Source organism: Macaca thibetana, chromosome 6, assembly GCF_024542745.1.
Source record: "Macaca thibetana thibetana isolate TM-01 chromosome 6, ASM2454274v1, whole genome shotgun sequence".
Lineage (NCBI taxonomy): Eukaryota > Metazoa > Chordata > Mammalia > Primates > Cercopithecidae > Macaca > Macaca thibetana.
Window position 1 is genome coordinate 9296056 of NC_065583.1, and position 12307 is coordinate 9308362.

Sequence of the window (12307 nt, forward strand, 5' to 3'; positions counted from 1 at the left end):
AATCCACACGTCAATCAGTGAACGGGCGGCGGGGTCAGGCCAGCCCCCTCCCTAGGCGCGGCGGCTCGGCACCCGGACAAAGGCAGGGCGGGGGCCGGACGTGGCCGGCGGGGTCCGCGCGCGGGGGGCGGGGGTCGGGGCCGGGCCCTTTAAGGGGGGCGGGCCGGCAGCGCTGGGGGGCGGTGCGGGGGGCGGGCCGGGGGCGGGCGGCGGCGGCCGGGCCCGGCTGAAGTGCGCGCCGAGCAAAGGGCGGCGGCGGTGGCGGCGGCGGCTCGTGCTCGGCCCCTGCTGCGATCGCGCTCGGCTCCAGGTTCCTGGCCCGCGGCGGCGCGCCCCCCGCGCTCCCCGCACCCCGCGTCCCCAGCACCCGCGCTTGGCCCGCTGCGGGCAGAGGGGCGGCCATGCCGCCGCGGCGCAGCATCGTGGAGGTGAAGGTGCTGGACGTGCAGAAGCGGCGGGTGCCCAACAAGCATTATGTGAGTGCGGCGCGGCCTCCACGCCCCCTTGAGCCCGCGCCCCTTCGGGGGCGACCGAGGGCCCCCGGCTCGGAAAACTTCTGCCTCCGGCGCTTCCCGTCCCCTCCTCCCCTGCTCTCCCCTCGGCCCTGCCGCGGCGCTGCCCGGGTCCCTCCCGACTCCTCCTCCCTCCCTCCCCCACTCCCCTCTCCTCCCCTCCCCGCTTTTGCCCCGTTCTCCCCCTCCATCCCTTCCTCCCGCCTCGCCCCCCTACTCGCCTCCCTGCGGCTCCTCTACCCCTTTCTGTCTCCTCCGTGTCCCCCCCACTCCCGTGCTGCTCATTTGTGGAGAAGTCTGGCCCCAGCCGGTGAGGGGGCAGAGACGGAAGCGGGAGAGAGAAAAGCGCCTGTTCTCAGGCCGCCCGCCCTGCCCCTCCTTGTGCAGAGGCGCGCAGACCCGCAGTCCCCAGCCACAGGTAGCCCCTCTAGGGATGGCCGAGTTTGACTCCGTTCTTTGGCAAGAGCCAGCCTGGGCAATGGAGGAGATCTCTGGGAATGGATCATTTGAGTGGCTGCACCTTGAAAGGGTTAAAAACATCCACTGCCCCCTCTCTCCAGTAACTTCTGTCTTAAAATGTACGAAAGTTTTCTCCTGGCATCTCCCTCTAGAACATGGGAATCTTGTTTGGAGCTGGCAAGGACTTGAGAAAATGGGACAGTAGCGTCGTTTTGCAGCTAGGAAGGCTGAGGCTCAGAGGTTGCACGTCCTGGAACATAGAGCTGCATTCGGGCTTCCCTCCCTCTAGCAGGGGTGCCTGGGCTGACGGTGACCTGCAGGTGGCAAGTGGCTTCCGCAGCAACCTAGGGGACACGTCTGCAGATTCAGGAGGCCCTGGGACCACCTCGCAGCTTCTAGGTGGAGATAAAGGGAATGTGGGGTGATGGGCCCACATAAGGCCTTGGGGAGGGCCTCATTACGGCAGGGAAGGGGGCTATAGTGTCTCTGGCGGTGAGAAGTGGGCAGTGGCGGAGGCTGGCTACAGAGAAGAAGTTAACCAGGAAGGGAAAAAGAGTAAGAGGGAGGGAAAAAATCCTAACAAAGAAGTATAGAACAATGAATAGAAAAGGGCGTTGGCTGGCTAAATTAAGCTCCTTGGCCTCCCTGGAAGTCGTCTTCAGATCTTTTTTTTTTTTTTTTTTTTTTGTAAGAACTAATTCTTACAAAGTAGATCTACGTGCCTTCCATGAATAGCCTATGAAATTCTGAAAGGAGATAGCCGGGAACCCACTCCACGCTCCCCACAAGAAGGGGTGTGCTGTGTGAATCTGTATTGTTATTGGCTGGGCAGCCAGTTATTCAGCCCTTAGCCAGGCGGTGGGAAGCTATTTCCTGGACCTGTGGCATCTTTATATAGAGTGAAGTTTCCCTTGATTCCAGAGCTGAGCTAAATTGTCTTTTTTTTCTTCCTTTTTTTATTTTTTGTTAACTGTTTTCAAATGCTGCCAAATCTTAGTTTCTTGTTTGAGCCTGTTAGCATGTAACTGAGTTTGCCTCTTTGGCATGAAGACAGTTTTCACCAACATGGCAACTGGAGGAAGTCTGGAATTCTCCATGCCACCTCCCACCAGGTCTGTGAGCTGGCAAAACGAGAATAGATACCGCCACCGAGGCCTGGCCATCCTTGTCCACGCGCCCTCTTCTGGCCTCTCCTGTCACGCCCATATCAGGCAGAGGGCCTTAAGCCCATTTGACAGATGAGGAAACCAGGGCTCAGCAAGCTGAGGTCCCACGCCTAAGGTCACAGTCAAGAGCCAAGCAGGGATGTAGATCCAGGCCCACGGACCCCAAAAGGACCACACCACTTCCCAGATCCGGTACCCCCATAGTTTCTCTGAGCAAAGTCCTCTGAAAAACTGGGAAATCTCTCCTATCATTAGTGAAAACCTGGAAGCTTTTCATTCTCCGCTCTGTCAGCTCCATCCTTGCCAGTTTTTTGAAGGTTTTGCACTTCGAGAACCATCTTTTGAAGCGTTCAGCCACTTTTTGGGGGCCCCCTGAGACAAGTTTCTATGTTAAAACATAGATTGGGGTTCAGATCTTGGCCTCCCAGCTTGCAGCTGTGTCTCCTCAGCCTCAGTTTTTTCATCTGTATAATGGGGAGATGGTGGTGTCCATTTCCTAGGGGAAGCAGCCACATGACAGGCAGGGGTGGAGTGCCCTAAAGGTTAGCTCCCTGCCTGCCTGTCCCGAGGAATCTTGTCACTGATTGGGAACATGCCAAAGTCACATGATGGGGGGGGGATTCATCAAGAACTTGTTTTTCTGCATGTGGATTTAGTCACTCATGTGATTCAAGGGGCCCTCTCCCTTCTAGCCCAGCCTTCTGGGTTTATCAGATGAGGAGGGGCAATGGGCTGAACTGAAGCCTGAGTCATCCACAGGAACAGAGAACATTTACTGCCCTGATGGCAGGGGGCCGAACCTGTTAGAAACAGATCCCTGTGGTGGGTGACCACAGCTGTTCCCACGCTCCACCCCAACCCCTCACACAATCTGGAAAGAGCAGGCATGAAGGCAGCTATTGGAGGGCCTGGACTTTGACTCCCATTTGGTATCCCTCTTTCTGAAGCCACCCTGGAGAAACAGCATCAGCTGGGGAGTTAAACTGTTCCGCTGTGTGACCTCGGACTGGTTGGTTTGCCTCTCTGAGCTCTAGCTTCTGTGTAAATGCTGCTACATCCTTCCAGGGCAGAGTTTCTCAGCCTCCACAGTTTTGACATTTGGGGCTGGATCATTCTTTGTTATAGGGCTGCCCTGTGGATTGTAGGAAGTTTAGCAGTATCCCTGGCTTCTACCCAACTAGTCATCCCCCTTCCCAATTGTGCCACCCAGAAGGCCTCCAGGCATTGATTGCTACATGTCGTCCTGGAGGCAGCACCGCACACATCCCACCCCAGCCACTGCACCATAGAATATCAAGTCAGTTTTTGAGAGTCCTCTTCACTACACCCCCTCATTTCCCACTACCCCGCTCCCCATTTGCAGCCATCTCGGCCACCACCTGCTCGTCACTCACTTGTCTGTGAGGGACAGGGTCACAGGTGCTGTAGATGTCATTGGAGAACTGCACCCAGAGTTCAGGGCTGCCCATCAGGGCCGGGCCACCTGCTGCCTCTGAAATGGTGCCTTCTCCATGATCGGAATGGCATCCTCTCCAGCCCCAGCCACAGGCGGAGACATCATCCATGGGCCCAGGGGCAGAGCCACAGGCCAGGTCTGGAGAATGCAGGGCCAGAAGCTCCGGGTGCCTCTGAGATCCTGAGAGGTTGATGACCATGATCCATGATATTGTTTGTAGAGGGTTTCCCTGGAGCCACCGCCCTCTGTTGGAAGCAGGGAGATGAAGATTTGGGAAGCTGCTGCCTTTCTCTGCCAGCATCTTTCCTGCACTAGAGCCCGAGGGCTTGGGGATGAATGGAGAGGGGCCTTTGAGGGTGACATCCTCCCTAGCTAGCTTGTCTTCAGCTTGAGGGGAGGAAGAAGAGCTCCAGGTAGGATTTGTGGGTTTTATTTGGATCACCCCATTTCCCGCACTGGAGAGGGATGTACAGAAGCATTAGTGTCTCGGCAGCAGGGGCCTGGAGATGCTGGGCTGCTCTGTCTCTAGATCTTTAAATGTTAAGAGGAGCAGGATGGTCGGAGTATTTACGGCAGTGAATAACAGTGGTCAAAGTGTCCTCAGTAACCTGAGCAGGGTACTGGGTCCCTTTTACATAAGTACATTTTCGATATAGTAATATAATATTCTGCACATATATAGATACATAGAATAAAATAGCTTTCTGTATCTATATACCTTCCAAGTCTTCACATCTCTATATTTTGCCATATTTGTTTCAAAACTTTTTTCTTTTTCTTTTTAAGAAATAAAGCATCGCGGATGCAAAGCCCCCACTACGACCTCCCGGATGCTGCACCTCCCCCATAAAACCACTATCCCGCGTTTGATATTGATCGTTCCCATGCACTTGTACAAAATAGACTAATAGATAGGATATTTTCTTTAACAGCTCTCTTGAAGTATAATTTACATACCATAAAATTCACCCATTGTAAGTGTGCAATTCACTTATTTTTAAAGTAAATTTGCAGAGCTGTGCAACCATCACCACAATCCAGTATTATGACATTTCCATCATCCCCAGAAAAATCCCCCACACCCATTTGCCATCAATCCCCTTCCCGCCCCAGCCCATGGACCTTTTAATGTTTTTTCCTTTTTAACATTCCCTAAAATCTTGTATCGTCGTCAATATTTTGAAACTATAAATAAGCATTATACTTTTGAGATCTGTGTCGATCCAGGTAGCTCCGGTTCATTTTAACTGTCGTTTACTATGGCGTTGATGAATATGCCCCTGTTTTTTCAGGCTCACCCTGGGAACTGTTAGGATGTTTCCGGCAGTTGACTTTCTTACAGCTGCCTCCTTGCACCGGGACCCAAAGTAGAATTGCTGGGTCTTGGGGTTTGTGCGTTTTCAACTTTGCATTTACATCCCCTGGGTTCCCTTTGCTGTCTGTTCTTGCTAACACTCCGTTATCATCAGACTTTTCAGTCTTTGCCAATCCAATAGGTGCAAAAGTGGTGCTTGTTCACACCAGCGAGGTTGAACAGCTTTTCATACCTTTATCAGCTATTTGCGTTTCCTCTTCTGTGAATTACCAGTTTTTATCCTTTGCCTCTTTTTTAATATATTGGGTTATTTGTCTTTTATTGATTGGTGGGATTTATTTACACATTTGGGACACTAATCCTTCAGGTAATTACATTAGTTTTTTGTTTTCCCCTTGAGGAGTCTGCAGATTCAGAGAGGTGGAGGCGTGTGCCTGAGGTCACACAGCAAGGAGTGGCTGCGTGGGAATTGCGTTAGATGCCCTTGTGTCTGGGAGAGACACAGGGGACCCTGTGATCCCACCACGGAGCTGACTGACCTTGGATGGGTCACTTAGGCTTCTGGGCCCCGGTTTCCCCTTATATGAGATACTGGGGCCATCCCAGGCCCTTCTCTGATCTCACCATTGATTCAGCCCCGACTGAAGAAGTGCAAGCCACTGCCAGCCCTTAGTCATTCTCACTCCAGGAAGCTCTGGGTAGACTGTGCCCCTGGAGTGATGGCTCTGCACGCTCTGTGCTGCCAGCCCTGAAACCTCCCTCCTTGATTTGCCAGGCTCCGGAAGCCTAGGGGTCACTGTGCCGAGCAGCTGAGTTTGGAAGAGTAGATCGGACCCTTAGTAGGCACTGCTGGCATTTTCAGTCCCTTAAGGGGCCTCTGGCAGGTGAGCCCAGTGGTCTAGAACAAACGTGGATCTGCTGCTCAAATTAGCTGCATTCTCTTCTCCAGCCCCCAGTTTCCTCCCTCTCCTCCTATCCCTGGCACCCGTTTTGTGGGAACACACAGGGTAGCGCAGCAAAGTTGAGTAGAAAGAACTCGGGTGTTAGAGATAAATATCTGGGTTCAAGTTCTGCATGGCCTTGGACAACTGGCTGAATGCCCCTCTTAGTTTTTACATTTGTAAAATAGGGGCAGTGACTTCCTTCTGAGACGATTGTGCAGGCTTTTGGTGATGTATGCACGGAATCTGTACTCCAGGAGCCCTGCTGGTAGGAAGAATAAAACTGCTAGCACATGTCTTTCCAACCCACCATTACCTTCGTGATGAAAAGACCTGGCTTTGAATTCTCTTCAAGCACCCCTGAGCAGGGTTACCTTGCACTAGGTGAGGATCTGTGAAATGGGAATAGTCATAGTGCCTGCCTCACAATGCTGAGCCTCATGGGTGTAAAAGGCACTCAATAAATCACTTGAACCTGGGAGGCGGAGGTTGCAGTGAGCCGAGATCGCGCCACTTCACTCCAGCCTGGGTGACAAAGGGAGACTGTTGGCAAAAATAAAATAAAGGTACTCAATAAATGGTAGTCACGAAAAGTGCTATTGATGATAATAATAGTCGTGATCTAAATTTCTGCACCACTTTCCTGCCTGCTGCCCGGAAGACACACTATGCAGTTTTCATGGTCTTTTCATTCAAGAGGCATTTTGGGGAGTGCCTGCCCCAGGCTGGGCCCATGCTGCTGCTGGGATAGGCCCCCAGGAGCAAGGCAGAGCCATTCCTACCTACTGCACAGGGGAGTTCTTGTCCTCTACTGTGTCTGTCACAAGAGGTAGGGCCCTCATTAGGCCCCTTGGGTAGGTTTTTCTTTAATGACTATTGCTTTCTTTTGATTGGGAAAAAGTAGGTGCTTGTCACACAGGCAAGCTATGTATGCCAAGTGAGTGGCAAGCAAAGGGCATTTCTGGGTTGATGCTGTCTTTCTGGGATGCTCTGCTAGGGACCTGACCAACCATGCTCCCCCATGCCATCCCCCACCCCATAGGTGCAATGCACCGGCCCCTCGGCTCACCTCACTGGTCATCCTCAATGGGAGGAGCCCCAGCCTGCTCTGGTGCACTCTGTGCTGCTGCAGCTGTCTCAGGGTCAAAAGAGATGGATCTGTCATATCTTCAAAGTATTTAAATGTCACTTTAGTTCAGACTTTGAATCAGTGCCATTCTGTGCCTCTAGTGGGCTGAGAAGTACATCAGACAGCTTGGGTTCAAATCCCTGCTCTGCCACCTACCAACTGTGTGACCTCAGACAAGCCTCTGTGCCTCAGTTTCCTCATCTATAAAATGGGGATAAAAATAGTTCCAATTTCATAGGGCTAATGTGAGAATTAAAGGGGCCTAGCATCTAACTGAGGTTTGACAACAGTAAACTATATTAGGAGTGTACAAACCTAGTGTCATTTATGATCGTAAAAGGCTGGTAACCACTTAAAAGTGCATCAGTAAAGAACAAGATAAAATGTGCTATATCCATGAGCTAGAACACCATCAAGATGGTAAAACTGTGTTCCATCTTCTATCACAAGAATATTAAATAGCTAAAGCTGGTTTGCAAAATAGCATGCTCAGGCTGATTTTCACCTGATTACAAACGAAGGATGAAAATAGGAGTCTGTGTAAGCTCAGAAATACAGCTGATAAAATATCATTCCTTTTTTTTTTTCTGCTTGTCTGTGCTTTTCTGTTTTCCAAATGTTCTGCAATGAACACATATTCTTGTTTTTAGTAAAAATAAAAAAAAGCAAATGCTCATTTTTAAAAAGAAGCTGTGCCAAGCGGGGGCAGCTCCAGCCAGATCCCCACATCCTGTTGCCCCATCCCGTCCCAAAGAGTTCTCCTGTCCTCCTGAGGCAGGCACCAGCCTCAGAGGCTCTTTCCCACTCCTGCCGCAGAGGGAGGTCTCTGGAAGTGGCTTTCCAGTCCGTGAGCTAGAGAAACAGAAAGCGATGAGTTTAAAATACCACGAGGGAAGGCCTGGGCAGATGCTTTCCTAGTTAAAATGCTCCTTGCTCAGCAATTCCAGGCCCTTCCCCATCGTGCTTGCAGCCAAATAGGGCTGGGAAGAATTGTAGGCTCAAGTTCTGCAGATCCGGCATGGTCTGTACCCTGAGGTCACAGGGCACCAGAAACGTCATCCAGGTTAGAGGTGTGCCCTACAGCCCACTTCCCTGCGCATTTCATGCATCCTCTTGCCTCCCACCGGAGGTGCAGGCGAGTCGGCAAGCAGCCCGGTTATCTCACTGCCAAACAAGGAAGGCTAGAGGGACCGTGCCATTCCCGCCGTGACACTCACGTCCTGCTTACAAATTGTGCATCCTTTTTTCCTCGGAGAAAGAGCTGTGGTAGAGGGAACGTCAGGAGAGCAGTCTTGCTTTGCATGACTCAGTTTTCCCCTTTCCCTTGGCGATGAAGCCAGCTGTGGGTCCCCGCAGCTGCAGGAAAGGAGCCGCTGCCCCCCGAGCAGCCTGTTAGTCTGGTGGGTTCAACCAGTGAGTTGTGAGCACCCACACGTGGCCAAAAGAGAAGACAGGTTTATTGAGAAGGCCCTGTGGCTTCTGCAGGCAGGGCCTGGGTTCTCATTTGGTTCTGTCATTCACTCGCTGTTGGCCCTGAGCCTTCTCCGGGTAGTAGGGGGCTTTGTTGGGGAGATCCAATGAGCTTTTATGCAGAACGCCTGAGGAGGGGTGCTGCTGGCCTGGGTAATGCCCAGAAGTCAAGGCTCTGTGGTGCCTATCCTAGAGCCCTTGTCGGGAGGGTCAACTGGCCCCTGGGTGGAGCTGGCATCCTTTGCCCACTGAGGTGACATGGGAACCAGCTGACATGACAGACTCAGGAGGCTCAGTGCCTCCAGCTGTGGGCCGGGGGCAGGGCTCATGTGGCTGCCTGCTCCGGACTCTGCCTCGCAGAAACCTGCAGACCTGAGCTCCGCTGCAAGCCATCGGCCTCTGCCTCGTTCTCCAAACTGCGGGACTTTCTCCTCCCTTATTTGCTGGCCCAGATGCTCACCTGCAGGCGGGCATGACTCTCAGCCCAGGGTCTTCTTCAGGTGGTAAAGGGAGGAGGGGCTGTGGGCAGAGCTCACCTGCCTGCTTCTGCAGCCCTGTCTCAGGCTGTGCCAGGGCTGAGGGTGGCCGGAGTTAGCAAATGAAAATGCAGGATGCCCAGTTCAATTTCAATTTCAAATAAACATGCAATATTTGGGACATATTCATGAGAAACAATTACTCGTTGTTTATCTGAAATTCAGATTTTACTGGGCATCCTATTCTTTATCTGGCAAAGCTGCCAGAGTTACCACTTTGGAAAAACAACAGCAATCACCAAGAAAGCTTCATTCTAAGGGCTGGGCATGGTAGTTCACGCCTGTAATCCCAGCACCTTGGGAGACTGAGGCGAGAGGATCTCTTGAGCCCAGGAGTTCAATACCAGCCTGGGGAACATAGTGAGACCTCATCTCTACTAAAAATCAACAAAATTAGCTGGGTGTGATGGTTCTTGCCTGTAATCCCAGCTACTTGGGAGGCTGAGGCAGGAAGATCGCTTGAGCCCAGGAGATGGAGGCTGTAGTGAGCCATGTTTGCACCACTGCACTCCAGCCTGGGCAATAGAGATGACATGTGGATAGGCAAAGCAGGGATTGAGACCTCAAGAAGGTCAGTGTCCTGTGGTGCCCTGGGCTTCTGGGGGACCTGGTCCTGGGGAAGGCAGAGGTGACCTGAGGCCAGTCACAAAGCATGGGAGGGATGCTGCCAAGTGGGCAAGGGTGAAGGGGTTACAGGTAGAGAGAACAAGAGGGCAAAGAAATGGAAACCCTGGCACATGGCGCGTTTGAAAAAGCAGGAGAGGTTTGAATAGTGGAGATGAAGCTCTGTGGGTAGGTGGGGGCCAGAAGGACCTAGGGGCTCCTGGCTGGCTCGAGAACCACAGGAGAGAAGGCGTGGGCCCCCCTCAGGAAGGCCATAGCTCCGGTATAGCACACGAAGGCTGAGGCCAGGGCTCGGGGCCAGAGGCAGTCCAGGATGCAAGTCACTGGAGTAGCGGGAGGAACTGGTGCTCGGAAGCACTGCCCCAGCTTGAGGGGTGGGTAGAAGAGCCCTTCGTGGGTGAATCCAGGGAGCAGAGCACAGACAGACCCCAGGAGCCCCTGTCCAAATGGGGAGCCATGTGCAGACAGTGGAGATGGAGGCAGAGAGGGAAGAAAGTTATTAGAGGGGATTCTGCAAGCCAGTAGTAATCCTGAAATTCCAGGGCAATTAAATAACTCCAAATTTGTTTTGTTCCCAAGATTCAACAGTAATTTTTTATTATTAACTATAGAAGAGCTGTCATTTATCTGAGCGCTTACTGTGTGCTCAAGGCTTTTCATGCTTTATGTCTTTGAATCCACATAGCAGCTCTGTGAGATAAGGAGTATTAGTCAGAATCCTGGGATTGCATGTGACAGAAACGGACCTGGTTAACTTAAGCCAAACAGAATGTACTGGAAAGGTGGGGCTGGCAGAATCAGGAGGAAAGCTCAGCACCCAGTCTTGGAAAGAACGTGGGCAGCTGTTCTTTCCAGGGAGTGGGAGCTCCAGGAGGTATTAGGACATCGCCAGGCAGGCAGCTGATCCATCCATTTGCAGACCTTTTAGCCACTCAAGAGTCCAGTTCCAGGAGAGACCCTGACTGGCCCAGCCAGATTACCTGACCCTATGGGCCAGGAGTGAGTGGGATATTAAGATCGACAATCCCACTGAAATCGCAGGTAGTGAGAGGGGTAGTTGTGGAAGGAGATTCAGGGCCCTGTTGCTGGGAGAAGGGGGCATGGAGCTTGGGCAGACAAAAACAATACATGTCTGCTACGTGGATGCTGTTATTAGCCCATTTCACAAATGTGGAAACTGAGGCTTAGAAAGGTGAAGCAGTTTGCCAGGATCACTCTTAGCTTCCCTGCCTATCACTGACTGTTAATAAGGGGACAGTCACTTTCCCAGCCCCCACCTCCGTCCTGAAGGGAAAAGTTGCCTTCAAGCACATAAGTATGGTATTTTCTGTTTTGCTTAATTAAGCAGAATCGCATGGCCCCCCGCCCGCTGTGCTGGCAAAGAAAGCTAGAACCCACACGGTGGCGTCACCATTTCCTCCTCCTCAGCCAAGGTGTGAATCAGCAGCCTGTGGCTTCAGGCCACTGTTGGCTTCTAGTCAGTTCCACAGATGTGGGTTTATTGTCTGCCCTGGGCCAGGTCTGGCCCAGAGCCGGAGAGAGGCTTAGATGACCAGGCACAGTCTTGTCCTCACGGAGGTCACCGTCTGTTCAGAATGCATCTCCATAGGATAAGGACTGCGACAGGGGCTGGAGTACCCATTCCTGCTGGGACAGAGAGGTGCACTATCAGCTGGGTTCAAAAGCAAAGAGGTGTTCAGGGGCTGGGAAAGCCGACTAGCAGTGGGGTTCTTTACGTGGGTGGAATTCAGAGGGTCCTTGAACGTGGAAGGGGAAGAATTACATCTTAATTTTCACTAACCTCCAACTGAAATTTAGCATTGCCTTCTATTATGAATGAAGGCAGCAACCCGCGGTGATATTAGTAATACATGTGACTTTGTCACCAATAGCGATTCCCTGATATTTTCATCTCACTTGACCGTCATTGCATGGATCCCCGGAGAGCATCTATACTCCTTACTACTTCCAAGTTGTGGTGTCATTAGACCCACCACTAGGTTCTGTTATTTGTGGTTTTAATAAAAATGTACATATAGTCATAATTTTGTTTTTTGAAACATTTTGATAACTATAATTCAGTATCATTAGTTTCATTTGGGATTGATGTGTTTTACTCATTTTAAATCATTTTGAGAAGGGGTCTGTGGGTTTCCTCAGATGCCAAAGAGATTCATGGCTCCAAAAAGAGATGAAAGACCCCTGGGTGGAAGAGGTGGAACTTGCGAGCCAGATGGCACGGGTTGGACCTGGCTCTGCCGTGTGTGATCTGGAGTCAGTGACGTGACTGAACCTCTCCGTGCTTCAGTTTCCTCTTCTACAAAATGAGGCTAACAAGAGTATCTACTGTGGATTATTCACGTAGAGGGTTTAGAGCCCTTCCTGGCATGTAGAAGTGCAGAATAAATCACCTGTCCTTATTGTCTTTACCATTATCATCATCATTGTCGTTTATCTGATTAGTGATGTGCGTTTTTAGTAAGCAGGCCCCAAATGATGTGACACAGACCATCTGGAATGACCACATATTAAGAAACAGACTCTAATTAAGGAGGTACTCCTTAAAATTGATAGCTGTTTTCCCCCAAAGATTTACATATTTGGATATTCAGAGTATGGTAACTTAAACAATGTTCAAAGTAGCCTAAATGTTTATCATTGGAGGCATGATTAAATAAATGATATATGTAGCCTTACAA

The 12307-nt window shown here is 51.4% G+C and overlaps 1 protein-coding gene across 1 annotated transcript in view; it reads left to right on the plus strand.

Moving 5' to 3' along the window:
- Positions 1–230: 230 nt before the first annotated feature.
- Positions 231–12307, plus strand: part of SH3PXD2B (SH3 and PX domains 2B) — a 119536-nt gene continuing 107459 nt past the window's right edge. The window contains exon 1 of the mRNA XM_050793167.1: positions 231–476. Within this exon, the coding sequence (XP_050649124.1) occupies positions 402–476 (75 nt within the window). The 5' untranslated portion in view covers positions 231–401. The remainder of the gene's footprint in view (positions 477–12307) is intronic.